General features: G+C 34.2%; 1 protein-coding gene across 1 annotated transcript in view; it reads left to right on the top strand.

Moving 5' to 3' along the window:
- The window catches only part of DAW1 (dynein assembly factor with WD repeats 1), a 57,068-nt gene that overhangs the window by 32,788 nt on the left and 1,430 nt on the right, over positions 1 to 22,850 (top strand). The window contains exons 7-12 of the mRNA XM_074191219.1: positions 2,170 to 2,277; positions 5,035 to 5,141; positions 12,112 to 12,214; positions 12,865 to 12,979; positions 15,378 to 15,454; positions 20,988 to 21,150. Of these exons, the coding sequence (XP_074047320.1) occupies positions 2,170 to 2,277; positions 5,035 to 5,141; positions 12,112 to 12,214; positions 12,865 to 12,979; positions 15,378 to 15,454; positions 20,988 to 21,150 (673 nt within the window). The remainder of the gene's footprint in view (positions 1 to 2,169; positions 2,278 to 5,034; positions 5,142 to 12,111; positions 12,215 to 12,864; positions 12,980 to 15,377; positions 15,455 to 20,987; positions 21,151 to 22,850) is intronic.

Raw genomic sequence — 22,850 nt, 5'->3', positions numbered from 1 at the left:
ATCCTTTACTATTTGGATTTCCAGTTCCATGTACCTAATTTCTTTTTTTTTCCTTTTTATTCTTAGCATCAGGAATGACTTCTATCATGTTTAACTCATCCTTTTCTCTTTGTCCCCACAGTTTCTTTCCCTTTTCTTTTCATGGTTAGATGTAATTAGTATTGACCATCTTTTGTGGAGTTAAGAGCATTTTGAGTCATTGTCGTGGAGCAATCCCCACATCAAAATTCTGTGTCAAAAGTCTTAGAGCTTTGTTTTTTCTCAGTGTGAAGTGACATGAAGTCAAGAGGGATCAGAGTTCTAAGCATTGAAGTGTTCTGGTGGCTAGTTTTTGCAGAAGATCTGTCTTATATGGGAGATTCAACTAGAATTACTCTATCTAGCATTTAATTTATATTAAAGTTTTGGTGGAGGAGAAATTTAAGATAAACAATTGTTTGGTCATCTTCCTTATCTCTTCAATTTATTATTTTACTCTCTAATAGTTTTTTTATTTTTAATGAACACAATAATTTATTGAAAAGTGTAATTACATCATTCTGTATCTATTTTTATATTTCCATTTCCTGGAAAGAATATCATGTATGTTGTTGAAATACCAAATTTGAATCCTGGCTTTTTCACTGACTATCTTTATGATCTTTCTGGCCAGTGTTTTCCATTCATGAGGACTTTGAACTGGTTGATTTCAAAAGTTCCTTCCATCTCTAGAATCTATAAGCTGATCATCTCCTTTGGGAATTTTGATGGATTTTTTCCCCCCAATTTCAAAATGAGATACTGATTTCCCTCTTAACAATTTTGGTAGTTGATAAAATTACAATAGCTAGTAGTCAGCATTTACAACTCCTTTTTAATCTATATTCTCTTTCTTTTTTTCATCTAGCTACTTGTTTCTGCCATATGGCTTTTGACATATTAGACTATTGTATGTACCCCAATCCTATTATTTCCCCATGTAAGTGGGACCAATAGGGTTGGAGAGTAGGCATCAGTACAAGTTGAATGAAATTAGGGTTTATTGATTCAAGTTCCTTTTCTACTTTTTTAATGTTTGTGAATTTTAAAGTGATAGGTCTGTCTTTCTGGGGACCTTTCTGGGACCAAAAATCTATTTCCTAAAGTCTACAGACCTAAGTGAGAAAATAGGTGAGTTTATTGGTCAAATGTTCCAGCAGAAAGGTATCAGGAATAAAGGGCTCAGCAGAAATCTAATAAATTATTTTAATTCCTTTATTTGGAATGTAAACACATTAATACAAAGAGTCAATAATATCAAAACCACCTTTATGGTCCATTTGGATGCAAATTTGAAAGGGAGTAACTTGTATTCTAATAAAAATGCCAATTTTAATTAGAACTACTGATCCTTATATTAATTGAGGTATGCTTTTGTAGATACAACTTGAGATTCTAAGCTGCAGTAAATGACTGAAAAACTGCAAGAGTTTATCTTTGCTAAAAGATGAAATAATTATACTAGAAATTGTGTGTATGTATATTTGTGTGAGTTTATTTGCACTTTTAAAAATATTTTCTCATGAGACTCAATATAAGAACCTGGCTCTAATAAATCAAAGGCTCTTTAATTCCTGTTTCAGTTACAAAAAATGGTTTTTCTCCTGTATATGAGACAAAATTTAACTGACTTGCTTAGGTTTCTGTCCAGTACAACAAAAGACACCTCTTCAAACACACACAGTTCTTAAATTAAAATGCTTGAGTTGTCCAATTTCTGTTGGTATTAGTATTATTGTTCATCTGTGCTATACATTTTTTATGGTTTAATGTACTGGTTTTTGATATTTATATAGATAGGTCTGCACTATTATAAAGTCATTCTTTCAAAATTCTAATTATTTTTTCTAATTTTTTAAAAATATTTTTTGAAGTAAAACCATTTTATATACTAAGCATTCATTCATTAATAATAATTTATAAATAATTTAAATAGCAATCGAGCATCTGTATTCAAGGATTGATGGTAAGTTGCTGCTTTGGGACTTTCTGCTTCTATGGGGGTATCTGGTTGACCATGTTTATAAAAGGCTTTTCTTTCTTTTGTAGGTGACAAACAACTAACCAGAATTTGATGATGTTATTGAATCTTGAAGCCTTTTCCTAAATGAGCAAATTTGTTGCTATTTTTTCCTCTTTCATGTGATTTAGGTGTGCTTATCATTTAACCCTCAAAGTACACTGGTTGCTACTGGAAGTATGGATACTACAGCCAAACTGTGGGATATTCAGAATGGAGAGGAAGTTGTCACATTAAGTGTATGTTGATTATTTCACTTTTTTATTAGTTATGAAGATAAGCATAATATAAGATGTATTCTAAATTTCCTATTCATTCAATTTAGTAAGAAACTAGTAAACAGAAGTCATTCTACTAGTCAATGTACAAAGACAAAAAAAAAGTGACTACCCTATAAGAGTGTTTATATTTTTTCTGGAAGGGATATAACATGGCCACAGAGAAGGAATTACAAAATATATACATAATGGCCCAGTACACTTCACAGTCTGGATGGGCCAGATTCAATAGGGGGGAGACTATTCTCCCAAATCATGTCTTTGTCTTGTTCTGCTTTTACTTAAAAATTTTTCTGTAAATTTTACAATAGTGTTTGTATTTAGGTTTTCACAAATGGTAAAAGAGTCCCGACTCCCTAATCGGGAGCCTCAAGTTAATAATGAATTATTATTACACTACACATTTTTTTCTGTCTCACAAATAGCTTGCAAAAAACAACATACAGTTGCTCAGATTATTGTATGTACAGTCAAGTCTTTCTTATAGACTCATAGCATCGCCCTATAGTTCTAATTTCCCTCAGAATAGGGGAAATGAATTGGATATCTCTAGAAAGACAACCCCCTAACATTCTGGTAAGTCCCTTCTTTATCTTTGAGATCTTCAATCTTATGACACTGCCCTAAGGTCTTGGAGTTACCGCAACAAGAAAACAAATATTGGCATTGGTTACTAAAGAGAGCTCTATGATTCCCAACTTCTTATATTTCTGTAAATCCCAGCATTTCTCCCGTGACTCATTCAGACAGCAGGCTTTTGATATTATCCTAAGAGCTTCTACTTCCCCTAAAATGAAATAAACTTGGAGCTACTTAGAAAAGCAAATCCTTTCCCATTTTTCCAGTCCAAATAATTCATAGTGATTACAGAAGACAAAGTTCAGGTCTTTTGATTCCTCAAAGTCTGCCTCAGTCTCTCGATGCTCTGTAGTTTTCTCATACAGAAATTAGTAATGATCAAAGATTTCCATTAATCTCTTTCGAAGTCTGAGGACCTGAACTCTACCTGAGCACAACACTCCTGTCTCTAGGACTTTAGGTCCTATACCTCTCCATAAATTCATCACCATCAAGGAAATCCTTTCTTTGCCAATCAAGGTGACTAGAATTCAGGGCCTTCCCTCATTGAGATACATGGTTCCTCTTTCCATAACTGCCTATCTCAGACTGAGAGATCCACCATCATTGCCACTCCATAATTAATTTCCAGAATTCGGGGTTCTCCTGGGGTCATGTGTTTGCCAAAACTCACCAGTGTTTCATGCTTCCACCTCTCAGATCATTTGGGTAGCTGCACTTATCAAAGTGTAGGCTGATATGGTTCTCAAGCTATTGTCGGTTGTTTCAAAATGAAAGAATAAAGATATGTTGGGTTCTGGTGAATCTGAAACAAAGAAAAGAAAGAAGACAAAGGCATTTACAATTAATGATTTTAATTCTCAAAATTTAGAAATTAACCCAAACCATTTTTTCATTGAATCCATTTGACAGAAATTGCTATAATATTACCACAACTGCCAGTTTCAATATGATTAGGAAAATATTTGGATCCCAACCTTTTTCCTTCAGATTATTGCAAATCTCCTAATCACATAAAAAGAAACAGGAGAAGTATAGAAAACTTTAAAGCTTACATATGGCACTCTCTTTTGTCTTTTCCCCCTTTTGCCAATTGACTCTTGATGCTTAGGATTTCACTTTTGTTTTTTTTTTTTACTCTTTTCCCCTAAAGAATGAAGGAAGAATAAATTAAAGGGTAATATTCTACAGTGAATTAATCACTTAATATTTCCTTCCTATAGGCCCTTCCTGTGCATAGCTTATTTTTCAGCAACCACGCTGATATAATTTTGGCAATAATTAGGACCATTTGGGTTTGGTGATCCACTGAGGTCTTTGTCCCCCCCCCAAAAAAAATTGATACATAACTGCTTTTCATTTTATGCAGATTTATTTCAATTCTAGGCTTAAAAGAATTTTGCTGCTTTATTAGAAATCATAACACCAAGTTTGATTCCATTGCTGCCCCATTCTCCTAATTCATGTAATTATTCATCTGGGTAAAAATCCATTTCAAGGGTCACTACATGTTTTCAAAAGAAGAGAAAGTCAAAGTTCCCCATTAATTCCTTCCTATGTTCACAACTAAAATTATGGTTTTCAATACCTTTATCAAAATGGAGCTGAAAAGATGAGTCATAAACTCCATACTTTCCTACATGTCTGCTTCAAGGGCGTGAATTCTCCTCTTTTTGTTTTTGAACTGTAGAATCAAGTATTCAGAATTTTTAATTTCAATTTTTTGAAGCTTATAAAAACCTACCTAGGCTCTCAAAGAATGAGATTTTATTTTAAGATGAATTATATAACTAATTTTAAACTAAGTTTCTTTTAATAATTTTCTGTACAATTAAAAAGAATAATTACAGCAATGGAAAAGACTAAAAAGTAATTTGAGCAATACAGAAATACAACTAAGTATTTAATGTTGCAGGACCATGATATTTAAGTTCATATACATGGTTTCTTTTAATTTCATCTTGCATTTAGGGAAACAAAGTACTCCCGAAGTTTAAAGATTTGAAAATCAAACAAAATGCAATAAAGTGCAATATTTATCTGAGTATTTCTATATTTGGAAGATTTCATAAAGTCAGTATGGAGAAAACTTTAAAAAGATTGTTTACTCATGATGATATGTCTTCTGTTTTTCTGTAGGGACATTCAGCTGAAATCATCTCATTGTCATTTAATACAGCAGGAAACAGAATAATCACTGGTTCCTTTGATCATACAGTTTCTGTATGGGATGTTAAGACTGGAAGGTATTTGGAGTTGTTTCTCTAATTGATGCATAACAGCTATTCATAAGTTTAATAATAATCTATGGTTTCTACCATATAGGGGTATAATACATTGACTCACATATGTGTGTATATATAATATCTATATTATATATACATATATATTTTCTTTAAAAATTTGAATTAATTTCATTTCAATGAACAGTTTCTGCCTTTTATCTTTTCCTATGGGGGAGAGGAAAGCTACAAAAGCAAAACTTGTAACAATTGCACCTGGTCAAGCAAAACAAATTCCCATTTTGTTTGTTGTAAAAATATATATCTTTAATTCTACCACCTCTCAGGAGTTGCATAGTATGATCCATTATTAGTTAAGTGGAATGGTTACTGCTCAGTCAAAATTGTTTACTTTCATGATTATGTTTATTACATAAATTGTTTTGTTTCTACTCAACTGTACTCTGTATAATTTCATGCAGGTCTTCACAGTTTCTCTGAAATTGTTATCCCTCCTCATATCATAGTAACTCCTTACATTCATGTATCTTAATTTGCTCAGTCATTCCCCAAATTGAAGGTACCTCCTTTATTTCCAGCTCTTTGATGCTACAAAAATAGCTGCTATAAACATTTTTGTAAATATTCATTTCTTTTTAAAATTTTTTCCAATTGATATTTTATTTTTTAAATTACATGTTATGAAAGTTTTTCAACATTCATTCACATACAAATGAATATTTTTAACTTACATAATTTCCTTCTACCATTCCTTCCAACCTCCCTCCCCTAAGCAGTGAGCAATTTGGTGAATGTTGTACATAAACATTTGTGTTTAGTAAATTTACAGATTATTCTTTTTCTGTATGAGGAATGAGGATTAAAGGAAAAGAAAGAAAACCATGAGAATAGGAAAGAAATACATAAGAGAAATCTTTAAAAAGTGTATGTAGTGTTCATTCAGATTCTTTCGATTGTTTTGTTTTGTTTTGTTTTGTTTTGTTTTGTTTTGTTTTGTTTTGTTTTTCTTCCTCTGGATGGGTATAGCATTGTCCATAGCCAGACTCCTAGAGCTGTCTGAGGTCTCTGAACTGCTAAGAGCAGCTGCATCCATCAAGGTCGATTGACTCACAATATTGTTAATATGTACAATGTTCTCTTGGTTCTGCTCCCTTCACTCAGCATCAGTTCTTGTAATTTGTTCATCCTTCTCTAGAGTCTGACCATTCATGATTTCTTATAGAACAATACTACTTCACAACATTCATATACCATAACTTGTTTACCCATACCCCAACTGATGGGCATTCCCTCAATTTCCAATTCTTTGCCACTACAAAAAGAGCTGCTATATTTTGAAACGTTTGGGCTTTCCATTTTTCAAGATTTCTTCTAGATATAGGCCTAGAATTGGTATTGCCAAGGCAAAGGGTATGAATAGTTTTACTGCTCTTTGGGCATAGTTCCATATTGCTCTCCAGAATGGTTGGATCCATTTACAACTCCACCAGCAATGCATTAATGTCCTAATCCTCCCACAACCTCTTCAAAATTGATCATTTTCCCTCTTTGTCATCTTAACCAATATGATAAATGTGAGGTGATACCTCATAGGTTTTTTTTTAGATTTTTGCAAGGCAAATGGGGTTAAGTGGCTTGCCCAAGGCCATACAGCTAGGTAATTATAAAGTGTCTGAGACCAGATTTGAACCCAGGTACTCCTGACTCCAGGGCCGGCGCTTTATCTACTACGACACCTAGCCACCCCTCTCATAGGTTTTTAAAATACATTTCCCTAATCAATAATGATTTGGAACATTTTTCATATGACTAAATATAACTTTAATTTCTTTATTTGAAAATTGTTCATATCCTTTGACCATCTATCAATTGGGGAATGACTTGTAACCTTATAAATTTGAAGTAATTCTGTATATGTTTTAGAAATGAAACTTTTATCAGAACCCCAGACTTTGAAAATTGTTTCCCAGCTTTTGGTTTTCCTTCTAATTTTGGTAACATTGATTTTATTAGTGCCAAAACTTTTTAATTTAATATAGTCAAAGGGACGGCTGGATGGCACAATGGATAGAATACCACCCCCTGGGGTCAGGAGGACTTGAGTTCAAATGTGACCTCAGACACTTAATAATTATCTAGCTGTGGGACCTTGGGCAAGCCACTTAACCCCACTGTCTTGCAAAAAGCAAAAAAAAAAATTAATATAGTCAAAATCATCCATATTTCCCCATGCATAAGACATACCTTAATTTTAGGGCCCCAAATTTGAAAAAATGTATTAAACTCAAGTTTTATTCATCATAAAATTCATAGAACTCATCACTGTCAAAACTCCCATCCATTAGCTTGTCCTTATCTGTGTTGGATGATGAATCATTGTCTTGGAGAGGCTCTGCTTGTTCTCCTGCTCTTGTCTGGGGATGACCACAGCATTCCTTGGGCAAGTCTTGTGACTGGAAACATGCTTAGTCCATTCTGTTTCATGAACTTGAAGCACTAATTGTGTCCTCCTGTGAAATCAGGAACATCTTTTTTCATCAGCAATTCTTCTTGCCTCCTGCTGAACCATCTTTGTGGACATAGGAATTCCATTGGCCCTTTGCTCTTCCATCGATCACTTCCATTCCTTCTCTAACTCAGGTCATTTGGCTGACTTGCCTCTCGTGGCCTTCTTCTGCCTGGGCATCTTTAGTTGGGTTTCTTCTTCCCAGAGCCAGTCTCAGATTGTTTTCTCAGTTGGAGGAGAACCAAACTGACATTCAGCAGTACAACTTCGATTCACTTTGGCAAACTGGATCACTTTGAACTTTAATTCAGCACTGTACAAAAATCTTTTCTGAGCCATTTCCAGGGGGCAGACAGTGGCAAAGCATTACCTAATATACTGGTAATAAATGCAAAACAATGAGCACAAAGGCATCAAGAGTGAAAAAGTAGAAAATGCAAGTAAAAAATCTAGAACCACTGTATAAAACACTTCCAGTTTTTAGATTCCAGATTTTTCAGAAAAAAAGGGTGCTTGATCATAAATTTCTCACCTTTCCATAGATCTGTTTCTTAGTCTGTTAATTGGTCTATTTATGTCTAAATCCTGTACCCTTTTTGATCTTATTTTGGTATAGGGTATGAGATGGGGGTCTATGCCTAGCTTTTGCCATACTATTTCCCCAGTTTTCCCAACAAATTTTTGTAGAATAGTGAGTCCTTATCTCAGAAACTAATGTCTTTGGTTTGTCAAATGTTAGATTAATATAGTCATCCACTACTGCTTCTTTTGAACCTATCCTAATGCACTGATCCATTACTCTATTTGTTAACCAGTACCTGGAAGTTTTGATGACTGTCACTTTATAGTATAGTTTTAGATCTGGAAGAGTTGGGTCATCTTCCTTACATTTTTCATCAGTTACTTTGATATTCTTCATCTTTTTGTTGCTCCAGATGAAATTTGTTACTGTTTTTTTCCCTAACTTAGTAAAGTAGTTATTTGATAGTTTGATTGGTATGGCACTGAATAATTTAATTTGGGTAGAGTTGTCATTTTTATTATATTAACTTGGCCTATCCATGAACATTTGATATTTCTCCAATTTTTTTAGATTTAATTGTTGAAGTGCTTTGTAATTATATTCATACAAGTTTCTGGATTTTCTTAGGAGGTAGATGTCCAAGTGTTTAATGTTGTTTGCAGTTACTTTAAATGCAATTTCTCTTTTTAACTCTTGCTCTTGGGCTTTGTTGTTCATATACAGAAATGTTGATGATGACCTATGTGGTTTATTTTATATCCTGCTACTTTGCTGAAGTTGTTCATTGTTTTAAGTAGCTTTTTAAGATGATTTTCTTGGGTTCTCTAAGTATACCATCATATCATTTGCAAAGAGTGAAAGCTTTGCTTCCTCATTGCCAGTTCTTATTCCTTCAGTTTTTTTCTTTTTCTTATTGCTAAAGCTAACATTTCTAATACCACATGGAACAGTAATGGTAACAAAGGACCTTTGTTTATCTTTCCATGGCTCTTTGTTACATGTAATTTTTATTGCATCATGATCTAAAAACAAGGTCAATTTTTTTATAGTTGCTATGGCCTGATCTTATTAGAAATGTTCTAGGTTTATCCCCATTATCTATAATTTTTTTGATGATTTTAGATAGATACTGCTTATTATTTTAAGGAAAATTCCATTTATTACTATGCTTTCTATTGTTTTTAATAGGAATGAATATGGTATTTTGTCAGGTTTTTTCAGCATCCATTGAGAAAATAAAATGATTTCTATTGGTTTTGTTATTGATATATTCAATTACATTGAATGTCTTCCTAATATTGAACCATCCCTGTCTACCTGGCATAACTCCTACCTTATCATGGGGTATTATCCTAGTAATAATTTGCTGTAATCTCTTTGCTAAAATTTCATTTAAGATTTTAGCATCAATGTTCATTAGGGAGATTGGTCTATAATTTTCTTTGTTTGTTTTGGTTATTCCTGGTTCAAGCATCAGCACCATAATGGTGTCATAAAAGGAATTTGGTAGAATTCCTTCTCCTATTTCTTTAAATAGTTTATGTAGAATTGGAATTAATTGTTCCTTAAATGTTTGTTACAATTCACTTGTAAATTCATCTGGACCTGCAGACTTTTACTTAGGGAGTTTATTGGTGGTTTCTTCAATTTCTTTTTCTGAAATGGAGTTATTCAAGCATTTTATTTCCTCTTCTGTTAATCCTGGGAAGTTTGTATTTTTGTAAATATTCATCCATTTCATTAAGGTTATCAAATTTATTGGCATACAATTGAGCAAAATAACTCTGATTTATCTCTTTAAGTTCCTCCTCATTGGTGGTTAGTTCACCCTTTCAATTTTGATATTAGTAATTTGGTTTACTTTTTTTAAAAAATCAGATTAACCAAAGGTTTATCTATTTTATTGTTTTTTTATAAAATAAACTCTTAATTTTATTTGCTTTCAATTTAATTAATTCAATTTAATTAATCTCTCCCTTGATTTTCAGAATTTCTAATTTTGTATTTAATAGGGGATTTTTAATTTGTTCTTTTTCTAGTTTTTTTAGTTGTATACCTAATTCATTGATCTCCCCTTTATTTTATTCATATAAGAATTTAGAGATATAAAATATACCCTAAAATTGCCTTGATTGTATCCTATAAGTTTAGGTATGATATCTCATTGTTATCATTTTCTTAAATGAAATGATTATTTCTACTTTTTGTTTGATCCACTCATCCTTTAAAATTGTTATTTAGCAAATTTTTGGTTTATCTTTCCATGGCTCTTTATTACATGGAATTTTTATTGCATCATGATCTAAAAACTATGCATTTATTATTTTTGCCTTTCTGAATTTGATTATAAGACTTTTATGCCCTGTGTGGTCGATTTTTGTTTAGTGGCTATTTACTGCAGAGAAAAATGTATATTCTTTTCTAGCCCCACTGTTTTCTCCCCAGAAGTCTATCTATCATATCTAAGTTTTCTAAGATTTTATTCACTTCCTTCTTGTTTATTTTGTAGTTACAGTTATTTAGTTCTGAGAGAGGGAGGTTGAGGTACCCTATTATTAAAATTTTTCTATCTATGTCTCCTTGTCATTCACTCAGCTTCTCCTCTTAAGAATTTGGATGCTATACCACTAGGTGCGTGATGATGATGATGATATAATGACTGGACCATACCTCTGGACCAGTTGTTTAGGAATGTGCTCTTTTCCTTGAAACTCTTTCTCCATTAGTTATTTTGATTTTTTGGTCACAATTTCTAAACTGATTAATGTGAGATAGTATTTCAGAGTTGAGCTGCCTTAACTTGAATTTCTTTAATTTAATTAGAAATTTGGAATATTTTTTTATATGGCTATTGAAAACTTGAATTTTACCCTTTGAAAATTGCCAGTTCATATAGTTAGTCATTTGCCAATCGAAGGAATGGCATATATATATATATATATATATATATATATATATATATGTATGGACATATTTATATATATATATATATATATATAAACTAATTTTAATAAACTTCTTATTGATCTTGGAAAATGAAACTTTTATCAGACTTTTGTGCAAAGATTTTCTCCCCGTTAACTGCTTCCCTTATTATTTTAGCTACTGTGGGTTTTTTTTGGGGGGCAAAATCTTTTTAGGTAATCAAAACTGACAATTATATCTCCCTTGATATTCATTACCTCTGTTTGGCCCATCCTTTCTATGAATTCTCTGTTTACAGAAATATCTTCAGTAAACACATGGAAATAATGTAAAATTGACAAAAGGGCAATATAATGAGCATAATGGTTTAGTTTGATTGATTATTTTTGTCACATAATTAACTTTTTATGTATGGTAAGAATATCAACATGTCTCAGAGAAACAAATATATAGATAATTTACTAAATTTGATTTGACCCAATCATTTTTGTTTTGTAGTTTTTTAAAAATCTTAGTCACAAATAAGTTAACCAAATTAGATAATTTCCAAAAACCTGTAAAAACCTGAATGCAATTACTAATTTGCTGAAGAAGCTAAAAACAGGTATTAGCTAACATACTTTCACCAAAAGATGAGAAGAGAAACAAAGGACCTCAGTAGTCCATGAATTTATTATTCATTCTTTGAAGAGGCAATAGTTGGCTAAATAAAGCATGAGGATATTTTCAAGCTTTCTGGTTTTGAGACTGACTCCATTATTTTCCAAACCTCCACTCCTTTCTGAGATGAGGCCATTCTTTTATTTATGCTGTCAATATTAATATTTTGCCTTCATGAAAAAAAGATTTTGGAAATTCATTGACTGGAAGATTTCTCTTCCTTTTGACTCAAATGTATGACCATGTTCACTCATATCATGGCCATGTAAATATCACAATTGTTGGACTTTTTTCAATAGGTTTAAATGTCTGGGATTTAATATGCCATTAGCTTTCATTCTTTTTTTCTTTTTTTTTAGGAAGATATATACTTTAATAGGTCATCGTGCAGAGATTAGTAGTGCTTTGTTCAACTGGGATTGTTCTCTAATTTTAACAGGATCTATGGATAAAACATGTATGGTAAGTTAAAGAAAGTCCTTTACCTAATAAATTAATTCTCTATGTGTGCTAATCTTTCGGAATAAAACATTATTAATTTGGAAGGCAGAAAAATAAATTTAAAAATTAAAAAAATTTCCTCTTCTCTCTTAATAGGAAACGATGTCTATAAACCAATAGCATTATTGATTTTTTACTTTATTTCAGATTTTCTTTCTGAATTTTTTGCTCTTGTAAGAGAAAATGGAAAGTTTGATAAGAATATTATGAAGTGAAATATCATTTTCATTAAAAACCATCAGGAGAAAGTATTTAAAATAATATATTTTATAATCCCTAACTTTGAAAAGTATAACATAATAGATTATGAATTTAGAATAATGCCCTTCATGCTAATATTCTTATTCTACAGTTTCTATTTTTTAGTAAGTGCTGATAATCTGACAAAAATATTTTGGATTTGAGAAGGGCAACCAACTCTAGGAGAGGTGTTTGTGTCCATAGAATAAGTGAAGTTAACTTAAGGGTCACATCTATGATCTTGGCACAGTACTTCAAATAATTGAGCCTACCAATTACAATTATATCCTTAAGATTGTTTTTGATTTTGACTTTATATACTTTTCTCAAATAAAAATTCATGGTTTGTTTGTTTTTCTCCTAAAATACAGCTCTGGGATGTTTTGAATGGGAAATGCATTGCAACCTTAACAGGTCATGATGATGAAATATTAGATATTTGTTTTGATTATACAGGACAACTTATTGCAACTGCTTCAGCTGATGGTAAGTAAACTGATAATGTTTTACTTATGAAAAAATTTGTTTGTTTTAATTCTGTATCTCTGAGTGTACCATTGCAGAAGCTTCCTCTAAGGGGGACAAAGCCACTCAAAGATAGATTTTAAACTTACGCTTTCCAGGTTCAAAGGCTTAAGCTTTTGTTGACTCTACCATGCTGTCACTTAGGTGACACATTAGCTTATTTGGTAGGTACTAAAATGATATGGAAGTATTATAATAAAATGTTTAAGGTAAAATCTGAAGAATTAAACAAATGATAATTTTTAAAGATAGTGTTTTTTAACATGAATCTCTTGCCAAATGCTGATACTCAGACTCTATATATGTATATATTAAATGTTTCATCCAGAATTTTGCAAAATATTTTTCATTTTAAAGTAGTTTAAATATCTATTAATTTTTCTTATGAAAGGTCTTTATTAATGAAAATTGTTTATGAAACGAGTTGCTAAAGAATGCAAAAATTTTTAAGTTATTGAATCTATCCAACAAAAATATCTTGTTTCTTGAATTTCTTACTTTTCAATTGGTGATGTGCAGAAGTTGTTAAAAGGTAAGTGTAGAATAAGCTTTTTCTTTCTTTCACTTGAGAAAGTAGAAGTCATCCAGGCAAGCATTGTTCTATAATTTTTGAAATTGCAGAAATTGGCCATTGATATTTTGACCAAAGGGCAAAAGTAAGAGGAGTATGAAGGGGGTGGCTAAGTGTAGCAGAGGATAGAGCACCAGCCCTGGAGTCAGGAGTACCTGAGTTCAAATCTGACCTCAGACACTTAATAATTACCTAGCTGTGTGGCCTTGGCCAAGCCACTTAACCCCATTGTCTTGAAAAAAACTAAAAAAAAGAGTAGTATGAAGGAAAAAATGTTCAGGATTCTTTCTTTACCTTTAAATGAAATGATGATTTAAACCCACTGGGTGAAAACTTAGCAGATAGTGAAAGGGAAAGGAAGTCCTGTTCTTTTGGCTTAGTAAATATTTTGTAATGGCTGGCATGATTATTTTTTGTATAATTTAGCTTATGTACTTTTAAAAGTTAGAAATTACGGTTTAAGAAACTCTTTCATAAAGATGTATAATTCTTGTGTCAAAGTTGTTTATGGGCATAGATTAGTTGAGCACTTCCAGTAAGAGATATGGTGCAGTAGATTGAAGGCATTTGTTAAAAGTTAGAAATATCTGGTGTTTCAGGTACCAGTCATTTAACCCCAGGCATTCTTCCCCAGAACCCACCATTTTCAGTCTCTCCATACCTGGCTGTCCCCTATCCCTGGAATGTTCTCCTTTCTCACCATTGCATTCTGTCCCTGGTTTGCTTCAAGACTCTACTCAAATTTCAAAGGAGACACTTTTGTTGGTTTTCCCAAATACTGGTGCCTTCCCTTTGAGAGGACCTTCCATTTTATGCTGCACATATCTTACATGCACATTATTATTTACCTGTGTTTCCTGCCATTAGACTTAGCTCCTTGAGGACAGGCTCCTGTGTTTTTCCCTCTCTTTGTATTCCAGCACTTAGCTTAATACCTGTTCCCTCTAAGTGTTTAACAAATGCTTACTGACTGACTACAATTCTGAGTTTCACAAGAAATGTGTTCTTTTTTTGCAACTCTTGCCCCTGGAAACTCCTTTAGAAACTGTAGGTATTCTGCTGTTGCTGAGACAGGAGTCAGAGTGTTAATACCTAGCCATCCCTCACTTCCCTGACCTGTGATCAATCCACTGAAGAGTGCTGGCAAGTGGACCAAACTATTTATCATTATTCTGGAACATCTTAAACTCCTGTCTACTATTCAACAGAACCGCCCATTTCTCACTGGATCCTCTTCACCTGGAAATGGGCAATATCCTACATTTTAGCTTCTTTGTTCCTGATGCTCCAGAAATAGAGGAATTTTAAACATGACCTCAGCCTTAGCAAATAGCAACTTGACCTATTTGCCATTTGTCTCCCTATCCTTGAGATGAGGGTGAGCTTCCTGCCTAAGGGTACTGAATGAAGTCATGGAGCTTTGGAGAAGTCAGGGGCTAGTATCCAGTACTTTGGTCCATTTAGTTCTGTTCCATTAAACTGAACACTGATTTCTATGAACTCTCTAGAATTCAAGAGCAGAGTTAGGTGTTTGCAGGTCTTTCATGAACTTTTATGCTTAATTGCTAGTTAATTTACCAACAAAGCCCCTCCTGAATTTACTGTCTTCTCATGTCATTGTTATAAAGTTAAAAAAATGGATGCAACAGTTCAGACTCCATCTACTCTTCCTAGACATGGGGACCTTTGGATATGTGAAACCAAGATTATTATCTTACATTTCAACATAGAGGATTATAAAAACAAAAATCAGATGCTCACTGAATATATGTTTTTCCTTTGATAAAGGGACAGCACGAGTTTTTTGTGCTGCTACAAGAAAATGTATTACCAAGTTAGAAGGTCATGAAGGTGAAATTTCAAAGGTAAGTTGGTTTTTCCTTTTACAACTATTTAATTAGAATTTATAGCTTTTGAGAAAAATTTAACTCAAAAGGGGTATATATATATATATATATATATATATATACATATATATATAATCTTAAATGAATTACTTAAATACAAGCTAAGTTATAAAGGGCTTAATTTCTCATATTACCCTAAGAAATTTACCACACATATTTTATGGTACACATTTTTATAAGGGTATCTTCAAGGAAAACATGGTAATTGGAGATAAAATCAATTTTTCTCCAAAAATCCAATATCCACAATCAATCATAGAATATTATTTGTATGGCAGCAAAAAACAAAGTAGTTATTTAGCCAATGGGGAACAGGTAAACAAATTGTGGTCCAGTGATGTAATAGCATATTATAGTGCTGTAAGTATGATGAATACACAGAAGTTTGGAAAGAATTTCATGAACTGATGTAAAGTGAAGTAAGAAGAGCTAAGAAAATAACATGCACAGTGACAAAAGAAACTGAAAGAACATCCACAACGAAGCAATTAAAAGGAACAGTGCAGAATTCAAAGCAAAGACAACTCCCTCTCTGTCTCATCCTCCCAATCTGAAATCTATTACAGAGGGCTTTCTCTGTGTGTGTGTGTGTGTTTGTAGTCCATAGGCATGAAGAATTTTTAAAAATTTTTTTTATGTATTGACCAGTTTTTTCTGATGTCTCCTCTTCCTCCATTTCTTTTTTATTTTTCTTTTAAGAAATTTTTTGTTTTATAAGGGAACTCTCTGGGAGGGGAAAGGAGGAAGTTACAAGAAATTTAGATTTAGGCAAAAGATGACAAAATTTTATTTAAAAAAAACTGGTGTACCAAAATTACAGTAAGGCAATCTAGTGAACTTTTAAGCAACTTTTTCCATTTAGAGTAAATATACAATTGGATAATTTTATAGAAATCATTTCACGTTATAAATAACTTGGCTCATTGAATTGGTACTGCATTTGTATCATTGAACTAATAATCACTAATAGTATTTGATAGTAAATTATAGCAATAGGTATTCTCAAATTCTTCAATTTTCAGAAATTCCAAAGATTTATTTTTGTATTATAATGTTCAAATCAAGTAAAACACATATCTTAGTACTTTGCTGTTCAATTGTTCAATTATTGTCCAGGTGTTTAGAGATTTTTATTATGGTTTAGGATGTGTACTTATTCCCAACTAGACTCCTTTGTCTATTTGGTTCAGTTTTGCCTTGAGATATTTTGAATTGAGCCTCTTATAACTGGTTTTGGGTTTTTTTTTTTTTTTTTTTTTTTGCTTTCTTTGAGGGCTTCTCCACAGGTCGAGACCATATGCTATCTTGAGTACACTCCTTTGGTCAAACTACATACTATATAATATATAAAATGTATAGTATACAAAATATATTGTATATGGTATAAAAATATTATATATTGAATAAAATATAGAATTGACCTTATGTTCTGAAGCACAATTCAGGTTCTTCTTTTTACTTCTTTGCATAGTCTTATTTTCTCATCACGCTCAGATCTTTCCTTTCTCAAATTGGTCCCATATACTTGCTCAGTTCTCTCTCTAAAATCCTACCTTCATGAATTGGAATGCAGTTCAAGTTACTTTTTCCAGACTTAGGTTTAAAGTTCTTTAACTTTTACTTTTCTCTTATATGTGGAAATCAGTGTTGATATTTTATTTTTTTATTTTTTAATTTATTTTTTATTCTAATTTTGTACAAATGTTTTTTTACATTAATAAAATATTCTTGTTTACAAGTAAACAAAATACCCCTCCTCCCCCATGAATATAGATAGACTTGCTTGGGCAAAAAAAAGTAAAGGGGAGAGAAAAAATTAAAATAAAAAAAATTAGTAGTAATAATTGTAGTTATGGCCAGGTGGCACAATGGACGAGGCACCAGCCCTGGAGCGATGAGCACCCGAGTCCATATCCAGCCTCGTAAACCCAACAATCACCCAGCCATGTGACATGCAAGCCACCCGATCCCCACTGCCCTGCAAAAACCAAAAAAAAAAAAAAAAAAAGACCCAAAATATAATAAAATAGTAATAATAGTAGGGGTGGCTGGGTGGCAGACAGAGCATTGGCCCTTGGGCCAGGAGCACCTGGGTCCAAATCTGGCCCCAGACACCCAAAGATCACCCCGCTATGTGGCCCCAGGCAGGCCATCCATCCCCACTTGCCCTGCACCCTCCCCCAAATAATAATAACAAAAAATGTGCTTGAGTCTTTGTTCCAACACCAACAACTCTGTCATGGGTGGATCTCATTCTTTATGATAAGTCCATCACAAAAGTTATTTTCATAATTTTCCAACGTTGCCATTGCTGATCGCAACTCCCTCCTTTCTTATTTCTCCACTACCATGTACTCTATTTTCTCTCTCCTTTCACTCTGACTCTGCTGTAGGGTAGCTGAGTAGTGCAGCAGACAGATCCCTGGTCCTGGGGCCAAGAGGCCCTGAGCCCCCATACCACCCCTTAGGCCCAGAATCCACCTGGCCCTGTGGTCCTGGGCAGGCCTTCCAATCCTAGCCCCTTGCAAGAAGTAAGAAAGAAAATGTGTTATATCTGGCCACTCTCCTCCCATGGTCCATCCTCTCCTCCTTTATTCACATCCCCACCCCTTCCCCCTGCTCCCCCCTCCTTCTTACTCCAGATGCCTATACCCCATTGAGTATATATGCTGTTTCCTCTCCTAGCCATCTCTGATGAGAGCGAAGATTCCCTCATTCCCCCTTGCCTCCCCCCTTCCATATCATTGTAATAGCTCATTGTAATAAAAAAAATCTTATGTGAAATATCTTGGACTATTCCCCCCCTCCTTTTTCTTTCTCCCATTCCATTTCCCTTTTTTTCTATTGACTCCATTTTTACACCACTTCGAATTTTACACACTTCGAATTCAGCCTTCTCCTGTGCTTCAACTATAAAAGCTCTCTCTACCTGCTCTATTAACTGAGAAGGTTCATATGAGTATTATCAGTGTCATTTTTCTATGCAGGAATACATGCAGTTCAGCCTCATTAAGTCCCTCATATTTCCCCCCTCTCCTCCAATCTCCATGCTTCACCTGAGTCCTGTATGTGAAGATCAAACCTTCTGTTCAGTTCTGGCCATTCCAAAAGGAACCTTTGAAATTCCCCTGGTTCATTGAAAGTCCATCTTTTTCCCTGGAAGAGGACATTCAGCCTTGCTGGATAGTTCATTCTTGGCTGCATTCTAAGCTCTTTTGCCTTCCGGTATATTGTATCCCAAGCCCTATGAGCTTCCAATGTAGCTGCTGCTAAGTCCTGAGTGATCCTGACTGCAGCTCCACGATATTTGAACTGTGTCCTTCTGGCTGCTTGTAATATTTTCTCTTTGACTTGGGAGTTCTGGAACTTGGCTATAATATTTCTGGGGGTTGGTTTTTTGGGATCTCTTTCTCGGGGGGATTGGTGGATTCTCTCCATTTCTATTTTGCCCTCTGCTTCTAGAATATCAGGGCAATTTTCCTGTAGTAATTCTTTGAAAATGATGTCAAGGCTCTTTTCCTGATCATGACTTTCAGGTATTCCAATAATTTTCAAATTATCTTTCCTAAGTCTGTTTTCCATATCAGTTGTTTTTTCAATGAGATATTTCACATTTTCTTCTAATTTTTCATTTTTTTGGTTTTGAAGTATTGATTCCTGATTTCTGGTAAATTCATCAATCTCCCTGAATTCTATTCTTTGTCTGAAGGATTTATTCTCCTCAGAGAGTTGTCTTAGCTCTTTTTCCATCTGGCCAATTTTGCTTTTTAAAGCATTCTTCTCCTCAATAACTTTTTGAACTGTTTTATCCATTTGACCTAAGCTGTTTTTCAGTATGCTATTTTCTTCAGCATTTTTTTGGATTTCCTTGACTAAGCTGCTGACTTCATTTTCATGTTTTTCCTGCATCTCTCTCCTTTCTTTTCCCAGTTTTTCTTCCAACTCCCTCATTTGATTTTCAGTCTTTTTTGAGCTCTGTCATAGCCTGAGCCCAATTTCTGTTTTTCTTGGAGTCTTTAGATGCAGGAGCTTGTGCTTCCTCATCTTCAGACTGAGTATTTTGATCCTTCTTGGGCTCATTTGCAAAATATTTCTCAATGGTCTTCCTTTTGTTTCTTTGCTTGCTCATTTTCCCAGCCTGGGGCTGGTTTGGGGTGCTTCCTGAGCTTTTGGGACACTCCCACAAGGGTCTCAGTGTGTGAGGCTCTGTCCTCCCTCCTGATCTATGAATGACCATAAGTGCCCCCCTCTGCCACGGGGCTGAGGTGGGGGGCCCCTGCTGTTCTATTGGGGGGGGCCTAGACTGCCATCAGGATCTGAATGTGGTCAGAGCCCCAGAGTCCTGTTCCAGGGGCAGAGGACAGAGCTCTGCAGTCTCTCTCTCTCTTCACTCCCCTCCCTCAGCTCAATGGGCTCATGCCCTGGGGGCTCCTGCTTACTGGCTCTGCCTGTTTCTGTTTCCTGGATCAGGGCTGGGGAAAGACCAGGCTGCTTGCTGTGTGCCCTGAGGGCTGGGCTCCATGTGCTCACTCATCAACTCCTTTCTTGAAAGTAGTTGGGACTGGCAGAGGTCCCCCGCTGTTCCCCCACCTTGTGCCCGGTGCTCCTCGGGGTGCTGCTCAGGAGACTCCCCTGCTGCTGTGAGCTGAGACTCCCAGTGTCCTGGGGTTGCCTCCGGGAGGCTGAAGTTCTTTGGCTCTGGTGGCCACCCCTCTGGCAGGCCGCCTCTCCGTCCTGGGGAGCAGAGCCTTTCTGCTCTTTTCCAGGTTACTTTTAGTAGGAGAACAGCCTCAATGGGTCCCTTTGTGGGTTCTGTCTCTCGAAAGTTTAGTTAGAGTCCTTAGCTGATGAATTTTATCAGAGAGCTCCTAAGACTCGATCCCTTCTTGTCGCCATCTTCCAAGTATCGTAGTGTTGATATTTTAAAAATAAATATTCTGCAATGAAGGACTGGAATCTTTATTAATTTGATAAAGATAGGAGTATATTTATCATAAAGACAGCATAAATGAAAGATGGAAATGCGTCACTTTATTAGTTGCTATTAATAGACTGTATCTGACAATATTTAAAATAGAATTATTTTTTAGGTCTCTGCTAACACAAATTTTTCTTTTATTTATCAAGTTGAAACTATTTTTAAATTATCTGTTTGACTATACTAGTAGAATGTTGCCTATTACTAGTTTTCATTTAAAAAGAAAATATAAGAAAAATACGGGAAATGTTGGTTAGAACTCAAAAGTACACAATTATTCTCACTTTCAAGTATAGCTCAGTAGAAATATGAAGAGACAAAGCTAACATAAAATAGTGGAACTATTTAAGAGATTATAATTAGGAAGAAGACATGGGTTTCATCATTTTAGGCTATAAAATTTTAATCATTACATGGACCCTAGAACCCCACCCTCATAACTCGGAATGTTGTCATTAGAAGCATTGGATGTACTCTTATTAGTACTATCACATGTTGTACTTTTTTTTTCAGATTTCCTTCAATCCTCAAGGAAATCGTCTTCTGACAGGCAGCTCTGATAAAACAGCTAGAATATGGGACTCTCACACAGGACAGTGCCTCCAGATTCTAGAAGGCCACACAGATGAAATTTTCTCTTGTGCTTTCAACTATAAAGGCGATATAATCATTACAGGTAAGTGAAGAATACAAATCATTGATCTAATTTTAAAACAAATTTTCTTTAAATCATTGCCTTGATCGAAACATGGCATATTTCAAAGAGGAATTATCTAAAATACAATCCCCATAAACCTATCTTCATGAAATACCATATTCATTACATTAGTTAATTTAATTTAATTTAATTATTACTTTGTTTTTGCAAGGTAGTGGGGTTAAGTGGCTTGCCCAAGGCCACACAGCTAGGTCATTATTAAGTGTGTGAGGCTGGATTTGAATTCAGGTACTCCTGACTCCAGGGCTGATGCTCTACCACTGCACCACCTAGCTGTCCCCCATTACTTAATTTTAATAAGAACATGGTCTGATAACTAAAACTGTCAAACCATCTCACTATTTTATGACCTTGGGTAAACATGTAAAGACAAGCCAAATTTCCCTAGCATAAAAAATTGGCTTTCTCTAATTTTTGCCTAATTATTTAAATATTCATAAACATTTCTCAAAATTCCACTAATCGAATAGAAATTCCTTACCAGATACTGAACATTCGTTTTCTGAAGTTGTATAATACTATGTGTGTTAGTATGCATATTTGAAAACAAAGAATGATCTATTGAATGAGCTTTAGAGTAAGCTGTGAAACAATCTTTCAAGTCCACTAATATCATTCCTGCTGTCTTGTTGCAATTTTTGAATTTTCATCACTGGGATGACAGAATCTTTCCCAAAAGTACTGTGTTAAAGTGTAAATAAATATCTGAAGGAGTGGTGACATATTAAGCCATTATGATGATAAAGATCAAAGAGATTTCCTCATTCTGCAAATGAAGAAACTGAAACTGAAACTGAAACATTTTCATGACTTACCCAGACATCAAAACTGGATTTTCTAAATTCATGTGAATTAGTTTATCAGGTTATCAAGTGATTAAGGGGAAAGGACCTAAAAAGTTTCAATGTTTATTAACAGAAGCAATGTTAGGATCTTCTAGGGGATTTTGACCATTTAGAAAGGATCCTAGAAGACCCTAGGGTGGGGATATGTGTGCGGTAAGTCCAGTTTTACTTCACGTTCAAGTTTATTTGTTTCCAGACCCATGGTCCTAGTGGAGTTAGCGAACTCTGAACTCCCAGCAAAGAACTTCTTCCAATGTAGATCCATACTTTCTCTGAAACTTCCAGTCTTAGAGAATTCCCTCTGACCCCTGAGAGATTAGATGACTTTGCAAGAGTCCCTCATTCCAAGGATGGTGGCACATTCACTAGCCACAAGTTTAACTAATTAAAATGTAAGCAATTCAAACAAATAGGTTCCTATTCGAATTATTTTGATTAAAGAAAGCAAACAAACTTCAATACATTTCAAAGTACAAAATTCATTTATAACTAGCAGTGGTATAAACATTACCACAAACTGACATATGTGATTTAATTTGTAGGATGTGATTTAATTTCTTTGTTGATCCTATAGATCTGTTAACTTACTTAACTTTGTGATAATGGGGGAATCATTCCTTATTTTATCAAGGTTTGAAAATTATTACTGATGACTTTGAATGGAGGATTTCCGTACATTTAAACCCAAGATGGCTTCATGGAAAGTCAGAATATGCCCTTGTCCATCCTCTCCATTAAAATCTATTCCCAGCATCTAGATACTTCTTTATTTTAGTCAAAAGGTTTATTGCCACGGATGTCAGGTGGCATCGT

This window comes from Macrotis lagotis, chromosome 6 (genome assembly GCF_037893015.1).
Source record: "Macrotis lagotis isolate mMagLag1 chromosome 6, bilby.v1.9.chrom.fasta, whole genome shotgun sequence".
In the NCBI taxonomy this organism is placed as follows: Eukaryota; Metazoa; Chordata; class Mammalia; order Peramelemorphia; family Peramelidae; genus Macrotis; species Macrotis lagotis.
Note: the sequence above shows the minus strand (reverse complement) of the source record. Positions and strands in the feature narration are given on the sequence as shown.